Source organism: Cibotium barometz, chromosome 3, assembly GCF_041138505.1.
Source record: "Cibotium barometz isolate CiBa-2024 chromosome 3, ASM4113850v1, whole genome shotgun sequence".
NCBI classification, from domain to species: Eukaryota; Viridiplantae; Streptophyta; class Polypodiopsida; order Cyatheales; family Cibotiaceae; genus Cibotium; species Cibotium barometz.
In genome coordinates, this window is record NC_141048.1 from 29,946,039 (window position 1) to 29,961,387 (window position 15,349).

The window sequence follows — 15,349 nt, forward strand, 5'->3', positions numbered from 1 at the left end:
TTGATGTATTTTTTTCATTTTTCCTGAGGTGTGGAGGGCTGTCGGCTGACTTTTGTTGTTGCTGGCTGACTGTAGATTTGCTACCCGACCTGATCAGGTGTCCTGGCTGATTGCAGGCACCTGAAAGACTGGCTCTTTTGCTGGTTGTGAGCAGCCCAGGTGCTGGTCGTGAGCTTTTGCTGATGTTGGCCTGTTTGAGACTGGCCGACTAGTAGCCTAGGGCCATATAAAATGGCCCCTTGCCCCCCACACTTCCCAGTTGTATATCCAAGATTTTCTTGAGTGTATATAGAGAGTTACACAGCTTCTCTCTCTCTCTCTCTCTCTCTCTCTCTCTCTCTCTCTCTCTCTTTCATTTGCGTTTTGCTCTCTACAGCAGTTGTCTTCATTTCCACTGTGCATCCTGACATGGTATCAGAGCCCCACGTGGCTTGAAGCTTGGAGACAGTGGGACGTTGAGGGTTTACTGCTTTGAGGTGCTGATTGGAGATTGCTTGGGCTGTTCGGGACTTGGAGATCGGGTAGAAGGCGGCCATCACCGTTGGATAGCCACCTTACATATTATTTGCAGCCTCTTCTTCTTTTTTCCCACCCACTCTCCCCTCACAAGACCTTGTGAACCCTTGAGATGGCAGACTTGCTTGAGATGACTGAGAAGCAATTGAAGATTTCAACACTCCCCACGTTCTCGGTGGACCGACAGTTGGACGGGAACAACTACGGCATATGGAAGGTAATGATGGAGTCCGTTTTGGAGTCTTATGACTTGGTTGATTTCATTGTTGTTGGTGTTCCATGGCTGGAGTTGGAAGACGGGGAGTTACCCTCTATACGGAAGGAACGGGAGGCTTAGGCACAGTTATGGGATCGTGTCAATGCCCGCGTCTGTTCTTTCATCTTCCTAAATTGCACACCACAGGTGATCAATCACATAAAGCATATGACGCTGGCCAAAGGGATTTGGCAGCATTTGGCTTCTCTGTACAACAGGGTATCACCCATGAAGAGGCTCTCCTAGGAAGTTAAGATGCGGGTGATGAATCCTGCAAAGTCGTCGACAATGCGGGAGCACATCAACAAGTTGCAGGCACTTCAACAGGAGGTTCTCTAGGCAGGGAAAGAGAGATCGTCAGAGGATATGGCCATCATGTTGTTGTCCCATTTGTCCTGTTAGTACTCAGCATTTTACTTCTCTTTGATCACCAGTGGCAAGCTTAGCACCATCACGTGGGAGGAGCTTGTGCCAATGGTCTTGGACCAGGAAGAGCGATTTACGAACCCTCCACAAGGCGGAGGTTTTGAGGCCTCCACTGGCCAACGGTCGAAAGGCCGTAACAACAACAAGGGCAAAGGGAAGTCTTCGTCGGAGAAGTCTTCTGAGAAGAAGCCCAATTTAGACTGTGAGAAACTGAAGGCCAAGCGGACCTGTAACGATTGTGGCGAGAAAGGCCACTATTGGAGGAAGTGTCCCAAGCGGAATAACGGGAAGAGTATGGAAGAGATAGTGGCACCTCCTAGGGGTCTCATAGTACACTAGGCAGTGATGACAGGCATTGTGCTCGTTTGTCTCGACCCCTGTGTGGCATAATTTGCAGATCCTTTCCTCCTGAGGTCTTCGTATGAGCTCTCCATCTTTGAATACGCGCTCTGTCTGCCCTGTCTCCACCCATAGGCAGTGGGAGGATACCCATAGCTGGCCATTCACGTTCCGCATGGCATGTGACATGTGAATACCCAGGTAGCCTGGCTGCTGGATGAAGCCGCCCTTTGTGAGCCCTAGGAAATGATCTCTGTAGAAGTACATCTTTGGTGGGAGCTCCAAAGGTGCAATCCATGTGCTGTGTATGGGGAGGCCAAGGAGGTCGAACTGGATAGTCCGGTTGATATCCTCATGGCAGAGCTGGAGAAAAGGGGAGTCTAGGCTATATTGAAGAGGTGGGAGGTGGTCCATTTGGAGCCCATGTCCTGAACTTGGGGTACCATGCTCCAATGTCACCCTCAAGTGCGAGCTGTTGTGAGGACTCCAAGGCAAGCCTCGGGTATCTATGGGGGTCATCGTGTTAATGTGGTGGGGGTAGGTGACTCTTTGAAAAAGTGTGCCTATGTCATGTGCACAGAGTGTATCTCCCGTGTGCAACACGCACACAAGACTAGCTTCGAGGCTTGGGGAAGCTTAGAGCTAGGCAGACTGATTGGCGAGCTGGGCTAGGGATAGAGTGACGGGCGGGCACCCATGTGTGGACGCCCGGTGACCGGCCAAGAGCGTATAAAAGGGTGGCCAAGGTTAGTGAGTTGATCATAGAGTTTCGCGAGTCTTTGTGAGAGCTCTACGGCCAGGAGCCTGGATCTAGTGCAGACATGCACCTGCTTCATGCAGCCGAGCCTGGCAGTAGTCTGGAGGCCTGTGAGGGTAGCTTGGGACAGCCAAGACTTGTGGGTTTTGCCCACGGCTGTCATGGTCGGGTGGTCAAGCCTGCACCCCCTGGCTATGTTTTGTAGGTTTCGAGTCGTGTTCTAGGAGCATTCTATGAGGAGATCCGTCGGGATTTGACAGTGGTATCAGAGCATGCCTCGAAGAGCGTGCAAGTCGGTAGGTAGAGAAGAAAGAGGTCAAAGAAAGAGGTATGAGTTTGAGATGACTGCTGTTTTTTCATGAATACTGCTGTTTTTTTCAGAGTTCAGCGTATGAATTATGTTTGCATCGTTGGAACCCGGATTTGGGTTGTGGTCTTGGTAAGGGTCGATTAGATTGCTTGAGAAGAGCCTTTGTTTTTGGCAAGGAGAGAAGCAAGAGTGCAGTCGGCTGTGAATCAGCAAGCGACAAAGCGAAGAAAGAGAGACCCTGTCGGCTGTGTGAATCAGCAAGTGAAAGAGAGGGAGAGAGTGCTTGTCGGCTGTGTAGGCAAACCAAGCCTGTCGGCTGAGTGGCGGGCTGCGGGAGGTGTTGAAAACCATGACCTTGGTTTCACCAAGGTTAACAGTGAGATCTTGCTGTGTACAGAAAACCTGTAGAGCATCCAGGTGTTTCTGAAGCCCCACGGCTCAATCTGATATGAGCACAATGTCATCTGCATAGAGTAGGAGGGATCAGTATGCCTGCAAAGTGGAGCGCCTGGCCCGCCTAGTCTGCCAACGAAGCTAGAGATCTCATCAATGTAAAGGCCAAAGAGAGTGGGTGATAAAGGGCAGCCCAACAGTACTAGAGATCTCCTGCGACATGCCTCCTGGGGCTCTCAGCCATCCTGTGACTGACACATAAATCAATGATAGCATATCACAATAGAGAATAGCAAGAATCAACCACAGGAGGGTGAGAGGGAGATGAGCTCCCAAAGTAGGCGTAAACATGTGAAAGTGCCTTAGAATGTAGATGTCACATGCATCTTTGAAGTCATCTGATCAGGGCCTGCTAATGATATCCTTTGGTTAACTTTTAATGAAGAAATGAGAAGAGAGAGGAATGCACAATACACACTATTGGGTCCCAACTAATCCCCACCTTTCTGTGTATTTGCTTGTATTGCTGAATATGTAATGTATACAATGCTTTGACCTTGGAAGTATCAACTAACCTCTGTGGACTAAGCGTGAGCTGAATAGAAGGCGGGCCTTTCTCTCCCGGGCTGATTCTGTGCCTGCTACCTGCTGAGCCGGGGAAGACTGGAAACTTGGACGTTGAAACTTGAATCCTGGCTGGTCTAGGCCACTTCTGCTCATGATCTTTACTCTTGAAGATTGTTGTCGGTGCTGCTGAATATTTGAGACACAATGAACGAGGAAGGGATGAGGGCCTTTATATAGGGCACAATGTGTCCCCTTTCTGGGGTTGGCTTATTCGACCAAGTACACAACGCTGGACTTGCATCTGATGAGCATGTGGGCTGCCCGATTGCTCTGTCTGCCTTGCCCAACTTGTCCAGACTTTCCCTCTTCTGCCATAAAAGGATGCCCACACTACCTGGCATCTGTTTCTAATTGTCAGATGACTTGTGGTCTCTGTTACTTGTTTACAATTGTGTCCGTCACTTGGCTCTGCTACGTGGACACTTATATTCCACTCTTATAGATAAAGTTATGTCCTTATAATACCCTTTTGCTATTTAGTTTCCCTTAATTTCTTATATATGCACTAAGTATTTTCTTGTGCGTGCAATCATCAATGGCTCTCTTAGTCGTATGCCTCTGCCATTACTCCTATTTAGCTCTAAAACCTATTCTACTATTAATGAGGAGACCAAGAGGGTATAAATAAATTGAATTCTATAACTCGTGAATGATTATGAGGTTATCCTTTCCTTCCGTCTCCAACAGACCAAGGATCTTTGGGACATGAGCCTTGCATGAAAAATCCAAGTTAAAACTGTAAGTCATAAAACATGGAAAAAGCAAAAGGGTCATCAGTCCAAAGAAAACAGGACCCATGTACTACGTGAGCCATGTAGGATAGAGAGAAAGAAAGTAGTCTTAGCGTCTATGAAAGGCCCCAAGGGTCTATGAGACCAAAGGTGATACAATGGTACAACAGATATACTGAACCGTGGTGAAAGAAAGAAGATATGTTAAGTGTCTACTAAAGACCCAATGGGTCTATGAGATCAAAGTGATACGATAATGTCCATGGCATATCTCAGCATGGAGCAAAAAATAAAAGAAAATAGAACAAATCAAAACTACCTCACTGAAGTGATAGCCCAATGGGGTACAAAATTTATACATTCTATAAAAATGTGAAGAATGCCTATGGAGCTACCATAGCAAAAGATGAAAATGAGATTGGAAATGTGAGCGCACAAATGTTATCCATATGATCCTCCTAGAGGGCTATGAGCTTGCTCTTTGTCAAGGGATTACAAAGACACTCCAGAATCTCGTCTTTCCTGTCGTGCAATTAAGAACATGAATCTGATTCCCCTTCACATCCCTTGTCCCTGTTTTCTTTAGACAGATAAGACTTTTTGAAAATCTTTCCGTTAACTTACAGTTTATAAGTGGATTGTACATGGAGGGCCTCCTTCTTGGTTCCGAAAAAATGAGCCATAACTGTAAAAGCCTGGGTGCTCCACGTAAAGTCTTTGGGGATTGGACCTCTGCTATCTAGTCTGGATGTTTTTCCAATCTGGAGCGAGTGCATGCTTTTTCATTCCCCAATCCTGCGGATTGTCCATTGTGTCATATCTACGTTTTTGGGGACAAGTGCACTTAGATCTTTAAAGCGTTCCCACATGTAATGTGGCCTAAAACCTAATAATTACTTGGAAGGCTGGCATAACCTACTGTGTACACCATTCATGCATGTCGCTACTTATGTGACACAATTGTGTTAATCAAACGGCAATGGATGGTATTCAGTTCCACGCCATCCTCGCCTATGGCCTTATAGTCGCCTATAAGTTCATACTATATCATCATCTCGAAGGATGTCTGGCGTGTGGTCGTTGAGGATCAAGTTTGGGTCTTGGAACTATGTTTGTGGGCGCACAGCGCGAGGCTACGAAAATGGTCGGCCGCGGGGCTCGAAAGACGAAGTAGTACGTGGGCCCTGTTGACTTTAAGTTTATACTTGGAGTTTCAAGAAAACAAGGTCCACGTACTACGTGAATCCTGCATGTACACTCCAGGTATAAACTGTAAGTCATAGAACACACAAAGAGAAAAAAGTCCTCTCTATAAAGAAAACAGGGCCACGTACTAAATAAGCCCTGATAGAGGACAGATAGGGCTTTTTTGTCTTTCCATGTTTTATGACCTACATACAGTTTATACCTGGATTGAACATGCAGGGCTCACGTAGTATGTGGGCCCTGTTTTCTTTATACAGATATGACTTTTTCCATGTTAGATTTACAGTTTATACCTAGATTGTACATGCAGGGCTTATGTAATACATGGGTCCTGTTTTCTTTAGACAGATATAATTTTTTTCTCTTTCCATGTTTTATGACTTACAGTTTATACTTGGATTGTGCACACGGGCTCAAGTAGTCATGGGTCCTTTTTTCTTTTGACAGAGAGGACCTTTTTCTCTTTCCATGTTTTATGACTTACAGTTTATAGCTGGACTGTACATGCAGGGCTCACGGAGTACGTGGGACCTGCCTTCTTTAGACAGATATGAAATTTTTCTCTTTCCATGATTTTAAACTTACAGTTTATACCTGGATCACATGTACTATGTTATGGTCTCATAGACTTGGTCCTTTTCGAAGACGTTAAAAAAATCTTTCTTTCTTTCTATCTTTCCCGTTATCAGTCATCTGGTTAAATATTGCTCATACACTTGCATCCATTTGGAATAGGAGTCAAGGGTCTTCAAGGACTGCCCAGTGGCTGCAACTTGCAACTTGCAACTTGTTAAATAATCTAGGATAGAGGAGACGCATTTATGTGTAGATGCTAAATTTACGTCCTGATTCTGGACTGCTTTCTTCGAAGCCGTGGGTACCTCTCTGGATCTTAGCACTGCATATCACCTCCTTGTTATGTGAAATAGGTTTGAACTTCCCATATTGTATGAAACCGTCACATTCTTGACTAGCTTTGCCCACTGGCTTCGCCATCAATGCTTTATTTTTTGAGTGTCCTTCCTGGGCCATGGATATGTGCTATTCTATATTTGATTGAAGTTTCCTTTTTACAACCTCAATTTATCGAAACAATTGTGACTTTATTCAAGGTTTTAAGTGTTTTGCTATTGTTTGGATACTAAGTTGCTGTCAAAGTTTCAGTTTATAGCTACTGCTTGTTGAGAAACATTATAATATGCACATTGAAATGCAGAAGAGATTCGCTGCAGTACCATTTTTAACATCTTTGTACATCCTTTTGTGCAGGTTCCTAGAATAAGATATTGGGGTTTACATCCTCCACCACAGGCAATCCAAAATGTGATTGAAAGTAAATTACAAGCAGTCCAGAGGGGCCTTGTCCTGCAGTCAGTCAGTGACTTTAAGGATTTACCAAACGGCCATAGTTTGTTGGCCACTTCCTCCCGAAGCAAGAGTTCTATTGTACAGGAGTATACTATGCAGGCAACTGAGCAAGTGATTCGGTTCGTTTTTCCTGCGATGCCCTTTGTTTGAGTTTTTTCTTTGGGGATTTCTTGATTCCTGTGCAACCTGTGCTTTTTGTTGTTATGGTTTGTGATCATTCTCAGATTGGATGCTCTATAAACTGCTTGAGCTTTACTTTGATTCAATGGTTGGTTTATACAGATACCTCAAAGCTGTACGGAGCAAACCTATGACATTATCATTGAAGGAGGGAGTGGATACACTTCTCATGAAACTTTTCTTAAAAATATGTGCTACAGATGAAATGGAAGGTTTTGCCGCTTCTGAGAACAGCTGCCTTGTGGTATGTATCTTATATTTCTCAACGTTTCCTTTTTTGCAATGGATGTTTATGTATTTTGAGAAGCAACGTAGTATGCAATATGGAATTCTTTAGCTTGTGGTAAGCTTAGAACTCCAGCCCATGCATGCGTGCATGTATGTTGGTGGAGCAGCAGGTTGCTGAGATTGCTTGTAAGCTGTAAAGGAAGAAATCCACTAGCAACAAAATGCAGGGAGGATGACAGTGCACCTTGCATGGGCGGTGCAGGAGGAGGTGGAAGACTTGTTGCAAGAATCTGGGAAGCTTCGTACATTGGCATTCTTGTATGAGACAAAGGGGATGCATGCACTAGCTCTCCAGGTGTGGCAGACTTTGGCTGAAGGCAATGTTCACATGCCCATGGTGGAAACCCTGCCTGGTAGAAGGATTCATGAGATTGTGCTGATGGATCAAGTTGAAATATCGATTCTCCCATTAGCTGCGGCCAAGGAGGCGTCACGACTTTTGGAGGCTTCTTCTGATGGAGATTTGGTGTTAACACATCTCAAGTGGGTAGGTTTTTCATTAATTTTCCATGCAATACAGGTAACATAACTCATAGTACATTTATAGCGGTCAACTTGATCACCCCACTTACCAGGGGTTTGGGGCTGCAGATCCTGAAGGTAAGCCAGGATTTGGCTCTTCAGATTCTAAGCTCATCAAAGCGTCCATGGCCAATTCCTCCGGGTAAGTTGTATCACATCTCAAGAGCTTTAAAACAGTTTAAGTGTGCATTCTCTGGACGATGATAATTATGAATTAAGTTTCTTCATCCAAACATGTGCATTGTGTGCAATTTATATTAACAGTTGGACAATCTATTTCAGCTTTGAAAACAAACCATGCTGCGGTATGGTTGAAACTTGAAATATAATGATCTCCTCCTTGTGGTTTTTAGAGTAGATCATGAGAAGGTGAATGGCATATGACTTGTAAGCACCTGTGTTCATGCCATAGTACTGCGGGGTCATATTTTTCGGGGCTTTTAGGATTGAAGTTCTAGCCCACCAATACAGAATCAATGCATACCTGGTAGTCTGCAAGTGTTAAGGCCCAAGGGGCATATGGCTTTTAGTTTCTTTGTTTTGTGAAATCAGATTATATGTTACCCATTGTAGCTTATGAGAATAGAGGAAATGGGAAATAAGTTATGTACAGCATAGCGTCTGCACTATCCCTTTAGTGTTTTAAAGTTGAGACCAATCTCAAAATTAAAGAAATGGAGCCTTGATTTAATTTTTTCGCTGTTCCTGATGAGTACGTGTTTACAGTCAAAAGCCTATAACTTCAACTACTTTGACTCTGTAAATTAGGCAGATAAAATCAAATCTAGTTTTGGGACATAACACCCCACATACTTTGTGCATTTTTTCCCTCTCAACCAAACAAGTGAGATCACTCTTCAAGAGAAGACTAAAGGCCCCATGAGTTGTCAGCCATTGCAAGTAGGTAAGCATTTGCATTCAATTACATACGCAGTCACAGCTTTCTTATTTGTGAATTCTTTGCTTCCGTAACCAAGAACTTCCTTGGGTTGATCCATCCTCTTGCGTTGGTGGCATGGCTGTAGAAGTGGTGGTATGGACTCCAAGGTTGACTGGTGTGAGTCTGTATGGACTGGAGCCTTGACCCCTATGCGTGGGGGTGATCCAGCGTACTGGATCTACAGATGGGTGGTGAGGTCGAGCGTGCGGAACCTAATTTGGATTAACATTGCATGTGTCTTGTGTTTAGGGGATCTTGGAGAGGGTTTGGTCATGACAAACCTTGTTAGAGGTGCTAGGTGAAATAAATCCCTGATCAATCAATTCCTGAACTTGCTTATGGACTTATTCCTTTCAGACTGGGACAACCCATAAGGGGGCAAGTTGAAGCCTTAGCATTCGGCTCTATCCACAATTATTGTTGGTGGTATTTGGCTGGAGTCGATTCTAAGAATTTGAGAAACTTTCTCTTGAAGAAATAATTAGTACTCCGAGTATCCACTAATATGTAGTGGTTACGGAAATATATTTCGCATGGATTGCGCAGAGGCTGGTGTCCACTGACACAGATTAAATGCTCTGAAGCCTCTTAAAGTGCCTCGAAGATGGTGGTGGTGAAAAGAGTCTCCAGACTGTAATCCTGAGCAATTTCTTTCACAACCCGCTGCAATAGTGCCCTTTTCATGACACATTGTGTTATCTTCTGAATTTGCTTTTTCACTCAAAGCGAGTGTGCATCTCTTCTTGTTTTGTATTGGAGGCTTGACAACAGTAGGTGGCGGATGATATTTAGTAGAAGGTAACACATAAGAAGAATCATGAATAAACTCATGCTTAGAAGAAGCTGGGCACCTTAGCAAGAATAGAGGAGCTACAAATTGGAGCTAGCAGGATATGCATAGACTTTTGTGGAGGAAAGCTAGCTGATAGGCTAAAGGCAGGGTAAATTTTGTTAATTATCCAACAATTCAGATAATTTTGTTTTTCACCTTGTGTTGTTGGGAATAAAGAGAAGGGCCTTCTATCAAATTTGCATGCTCAAGCTGTTCATCTACTCCAAGTTTGGTTTCTGTTGAGTTGGAAGCAACAGCGATAAATTTCAACAAACTGAGTATACGGCCAACTCTTTGTCTGGCATGCATTGCTAGTTTGTGATGTAAGGGTTATGTTCAGCTGCAGTATTTTTTGGGTGTGTAGTAAGTGCAACCAAAAGTTAATAAGCTGAAAAGGAGAACTCAAAGCTACCTTCTCTGTGATTTGCAGATGATGTGCTTCGTGGCTTGGATCCAAGTGAAGTGTATGTTCAGCAAAGGTAGGAGAATGTTAAAACGTTATAGCGACAAAATGAGTCTGTTGAGTTATACTTGATCTATGTGCTGTCTTAACCTGGTGTGATGCATCCATCATGGACTTCATGTACAGGTATTTGCAATGGCTGGTGCAAGAGCAAAAGGTGGAGAATCCTCACTATCACACTTTGTTTGCTGTTTCTCTTGCCAAATCTGCAATGGAGAACCTTGGAATTGCTGCTTTCAAAACTGAGGCCAACGATGAGAGTGTACTAGCCAAAAAGTTTCCAAGTAAGAGCAGCAGGATTGGAAATGCAAAATCAGAAAGTTGTAGACAAATGTCATGGTGTTTCCTCATGTAGTGTGATTGGATTCAACGACTTATGGGGCATGGCTGCCTGTAATACACACTATGTTGCTCTTTGTAGTGGGACCAAATTCTTTATGATTGATTTGCCTTTCAGATGGCAGTAGAGTTAGATTGCAAGAATTTTTAGAAATCTCTGGCAAGTATGATCCAAGTACAGTTCTTGCGTTGATTCAAGATTCTGAACTATGGCGGGAACAGGTTTGTATTCTTATTGAGGTTTGTTGCTGCAACTGCGAATTTTGTTATCATACACCACACTGGGTGGTGGCTCTACAGCTCCCTGCATCATAGGCCTCCATGTAATACATCTGTGGCAGGCAATCTTATACAGGAAACTTGGAGATGAAACGCGTGTATTTCAAATATTGGCCTTGTAAGTTTATGTTCTGTCTTTTTGGTCTATTGCTTAATAATGCCGAAGGCAGGCCTGCAGGCATTTTAACTTGTCTTTTTTGGATACCAGAAAACTGGGGGATATTGAGGCAGCCGAACGCTATTGCACAGAGCTTGGCAGATCAGATGCTTACATGAGGTAACTGCTCAATTTAAAAATTTCCTCTTACACGGTGCGTTATTTGATGTAGGCATTGCATAGCATGTTGTGTGCTTGGACTTACATTACAAACTTTCCTTATCATTGACATAGTGGCTATATAACCAGGATTCAAAAGCTTGTAGTCTGCATTGTGCAGTGATATCAAGCTATGTGATTATTCGAAATGAGCTCAACTTTCAGCTAGTGCTGTTTTAACTGTCTTCTGAATGGGTTGGAAGTAGATATTTTCACCGTGATATTGGCCTTGTACACACCATACTAAAGAAGATTTAGATTGTTGGACTTACTGCCGCCCTATCACCCCCCTTAGCAGGGCCTACAAAATCCTTGCCAAAGCCATTAGCTGCCGCCTTTCGGCCTCACCTCCCATATTTGATTCAGGGCACACAGACAGGGTTCATCCAGGGTAGGAGCATCCTTGATAACATCTTCACTTTTTGTGAGGCGAGGCCACGGCCTGCTTTGACAAGAGGATATGGTAGTGTTGACCCTGGATTTTGAGAAAGCCTATGATAGAGTGGATTGGGCTTTCGTGGAGGGCACCATGCTTCGGATGGGATTCCTGGCAGGATCCGGGGAGTCTCTGCACTTTATTCGGCCACCCACAGCCAGGTCCTTATTCAGGGGGCCACAGGAGACAGATTTTCGATTACCAGATCAGTTTGTTAGGGGTGCTCTTTTGCCCCCTTCCTTTTCCTCTTTGTTGCAGAAGCAAAGAGAAGTTTTTCGTCTGGACAGGGGACAGGGCTACAGGGTCTTCGTCTCCCCATCAGATCTCAGGAGGAGCTTCTAGACTCGAGTTTGCGGATGATAGAGCTGCCTACCTCTCAGGAGAGGAGGGAAATCTTTTGAGATTTGCGCAGGCAATCAAGTACTTCTTTTTGGTCTCAGGTGTGTAGATCAATTGGCACAAGTGTCGTGTGGTTTTTGGGTTGGATCCTCACCCATGCCGACTTGGTGTCCTGCTGAGTCTTTTCAGTAAACCCCCGGCAGCACCCCAGTTAGATATTGGGATATCAGGTGGGGATTGATATCTCGTCACAGCAGCAGCTTGCCCCTCTACTTCTGAGCACTTGGAAGAAGCTCCTTTACTAGAGCACCACCGGCTCCCCCTCCTTGGTTGCATGGTGATGTGGCCAACGAGGTGCTCATGGCTGTGGTACATCATTTCTTGATGGGCAGTTAACTTCCCGACCATTCCTCGGACCAGTGCAGAGGCTCATCTTGAATTTCCTTTGGGCAGGGATAAGACAGTTGGCCCACGTGGGGCCAAGATGGCCTAGTGGCTTATTATCAAGCCTTGACATCGTGGAGGATTGGGCATCATTAATCTAGCTATTCAGAGCAGAACCCTTCTGGGCTAGCTGGTTGTTTGAGGCCTTCAGCCAGGGGGTGAGCCCTGGAAAGCTTTCCTCTGCACTCGCATTTTGGTCTGCACCCTATCTTTTGGTGGACCCTGGATCAATTTGAGGTGGATCTTCATGGATGGCCGTGCCCTTGGCCTCAACTCGTCCTTCGAGGACCGATTTGCAGCTAGCTTGTTTAGAGCTTGGGGTTACCGAAGCCATCCCTCACCCAGTTGCTTCCGACTTCTGATGAGGAGATTCCACTAGTCGTCGATTTGGAATCCCCTCAATAGGATGCCTGGTGGCCACCCCTTGGGCACTTGCTCTCACATTGTGTGGGCCCTGGGGGCCCCTCAACACTCGCCATCAACTCAGCCAAGGTGACCCATGACAGATTGTGGTGATTGGCTTTGGGAGAGCCGACCTTTGACATGTGTCCAGTGGGACCCTGACAAGTGGGAGTGGCAGGACCCTTTCAGCCCGGAGAGCCCGAAAGCGCTACAGGTTTGGCAAGGATCCTTTGCCTCTACACAACGGTACAGTTCTGGCCACGTACCGGGGGGCAGTAGCTTGGGTGATCAAGGCTGGTTTGCTCTTTCCTACAAGGACATGCTTTCTGACTCTTTCTGTAGAAGTGATACAATACCCACTCTCGACAGATCGTTAAAGCCCTGGTCTACGGGGACTAGTCAGTTGGTGTGCGCCCCCCCGAACCCCCCATCCTCCCTCCATGAGGTACTATCCCTCTAAGTCTTAAGAGCTGTTGGGGTAAAGGCGTTATGCCCACCCTTATAGTGTGTACAAGCCCATAAGTTATAGTACATAGTACACTTAGTACTTTTAATGTACTAAGTGCACTATGTGTACTAGTGCAATATACATGTGTGATATGGGAGTCACACACTCATGCCTCATGAGTTGACTTATCCCCACAACTCTCTCTCTCTCTCTCTCTCCCTTGTTCTTCTCTGTGTATGTCTCCCACATAACCTAACCCTAATTCTCCCACACAACTGGTATCAGAGCCTTGGTTTTAGGGTTTTGTTCTCAAGTGCTGCATCGCTGGAATTCAACTGGAATTCATTTGCTGCGTGTGTTGAACTATTCGCAGGCAGGTGGGCGGAAAGAGAAGGAGTCGAGGGCAGCCTTTTCTCCTTCAGCAGAGAGGCGAAGTGACGTTGTGCTGCAACAGACCTTTGTAGTGGCTAAAGGCATGTCAGTTAGCGACTGACTGTGAAGTGAAAGTCGACTGGAGAAGAAGCGCAAGAGCACGCACGGGGTGTAGAAGGCGCTAGGCGAGCGAAGCGCACAGCAGCCAGGCGAAGCGTGAGCGAAGGCTGGCGCTAGGCGAATACGTGGCAAAAGTGTAGCGCGTAAGTGAGCTAGGCGGAGACGACGAAGGAAAACTTGACTTGGCGCCAGGCGCTCAGCAGCGAGCGAACCAGGCAAAGTAGGCGGAGCAGGACTCTCCAACTCGCCGCCCCCTCTGTGCCGCCTTCCTTCTAGTCTTCTAGCAGGCGACTTGGCGACTCTCCCCAACACGTGTGCAGTCCCTTCTCTACAACAGCTTCATCACCGTCTTCTGCAACAGAGCATCAGATGTCTGCAATCAGCAACGAGCACCTGCAATCAAACATCACAATTGCAGCAGCACCAAATTCATCAACCCGCCTGCAAATCAGAGAAAAAATCAGAAAATTACAAGGTATTTTCCTCAATTTTTTTTTGGGATCTGCAATTGAGCAAGTACAATCAACAATTGAGCAGATACAGGTGTCGAATTGCTCAATTTTGAGCAAAATTGGCAAAATTGGGTGACATTGGTCACAATCAGGATCAATTTGCAGGAAATTGGTCACAATCAGGATCAATTTACAGGAAATTGGATGTCGAAATTTGGGGCTTTTGATGTAATTGTGCAATTAAGCACTCATACATGCTGTATGATGTGAAAAATCGCACATTTGGGCAAAATTGCAGCAAATTGCAGTGCAAATCAAGGGGCTTTTGTGCCGATTTGGTTGATTTGCATGCAGGCGATCGCATTTGATGCTGTGGATAATGTGCTGATGCCTTACAAGCACTCAATGTGCCTGTGAATCAAGGGGCTTTCATGTATTTGATGTATATGTGGCCAGGGGGAAGCATCGTGAACACTCTGGATGCCTTCATGTGCGTCAATGTACCATGTATGATCAAAAATTGATCTTAAATCAAGGGGCTTTTCAAGTTTGTATGCTTGTTGAGCTTGGCAAAGCAGCAGGCAAGACATTTATGCCTTGAATCCTCAAAAATCAGCTTGCAGTCAAGGGGCTTTTGCCCAATTTCTGTTTGAAACTGTTGTATGCAGTGTACAAGACTGTAAAAGTCTGATTTTCACTCATTTGGACAGCCAGGAGAGCATTTATTGCTATTGTACCTGCTGGTACAGATTTGGCACAGCTTTGTGCAAGTTTTGGCATGGCTGTACACTGTTTTGAGTGACCAAAAGGTTCAATTTCAGCTGCTGTACTTGCCGGTACAGGTTTGGTACATCATTGGTGAGCACTTGGTACTGTTGTACAGTACTTTGGAAGGGCAACAGAGCACATTTAAGGTGCTGTCCAAAATCTGCAGCAACCAGATTTTGGTGATTTCATCACATAAAGTGGGAGAAAAGTTGCATTCTTGCTTCCGCAGTGGGAGATAAAGCTTGGGAGAACAACTGTGAGCACTTTGTGTGCTTTTGGTGCAGTGTTTGCACATTTTGCAAGGAGTCAGGCATTGACAGGTTGCATTTTGCTATGGCAACCACAGGTGAGAGCTCTTCATTGCTTCACATCAAGAAGCTTGAAGGCTCGCATAATTATGATATTTGGCAAACCCAGTGCTATAATGTGTTGCTCCAGAAAAAGCAGCACAAGCCTATCAAAGAAAGGGGTGTCATGCCC

The 15,349-nt window shown here is 45.3% G+C and overlaps 1 protein-coding gene across 1 annotated transcript in view; it reads left to right on the forward strand.

Moving 5' to 3' along the window:
- Positions 1 to 15,349, forward strand: part of LOC147639922 (Vacuolar sorting protein 39) — a 70,978-nt gene that overhangs the window by 6,060 nt on the left and 49,569 nt on the right. The window contains exons 3-11 of the mRNA XM_086775346.1: positions 6,831 to 7,048; positions 7,212 to 7,353; positions 7,600 to 7,884; positions 7,989 to 8,061; positions 10,122 to 10,170; positions 10,281 to 10,438; positions 10,612 to 10,715; positions 10,835 to 10,890; positions 10,981 to 11,049. Coding sequence (XP_086631472.1) covers positions 6,831 to 7,048; positions 7,212 to 7,353; positions 7,600 to 7,884; positions 7,989 to 8,061; positions 10,122 to 10,170; positions 10,281 to 10,438; positions 10,612 to 10,715; positions 10,835 to 10,890; positions 10,981 to 11,049 — 1,154 coding nt within the window. The remainder of the gene's footprint in view (positions 1 to 6,830; positions 7,049 to 7,211; positions 7,354 to 7,599; positions 7,885 to 7,988; positions 8,062 to 10,121; positions 10,171 to 10,280; positions 10,439 to 10,611; positions 10,716 to 10,834; positions 10,891 to 10,980; positions 11,050 to 15,349) is intronic.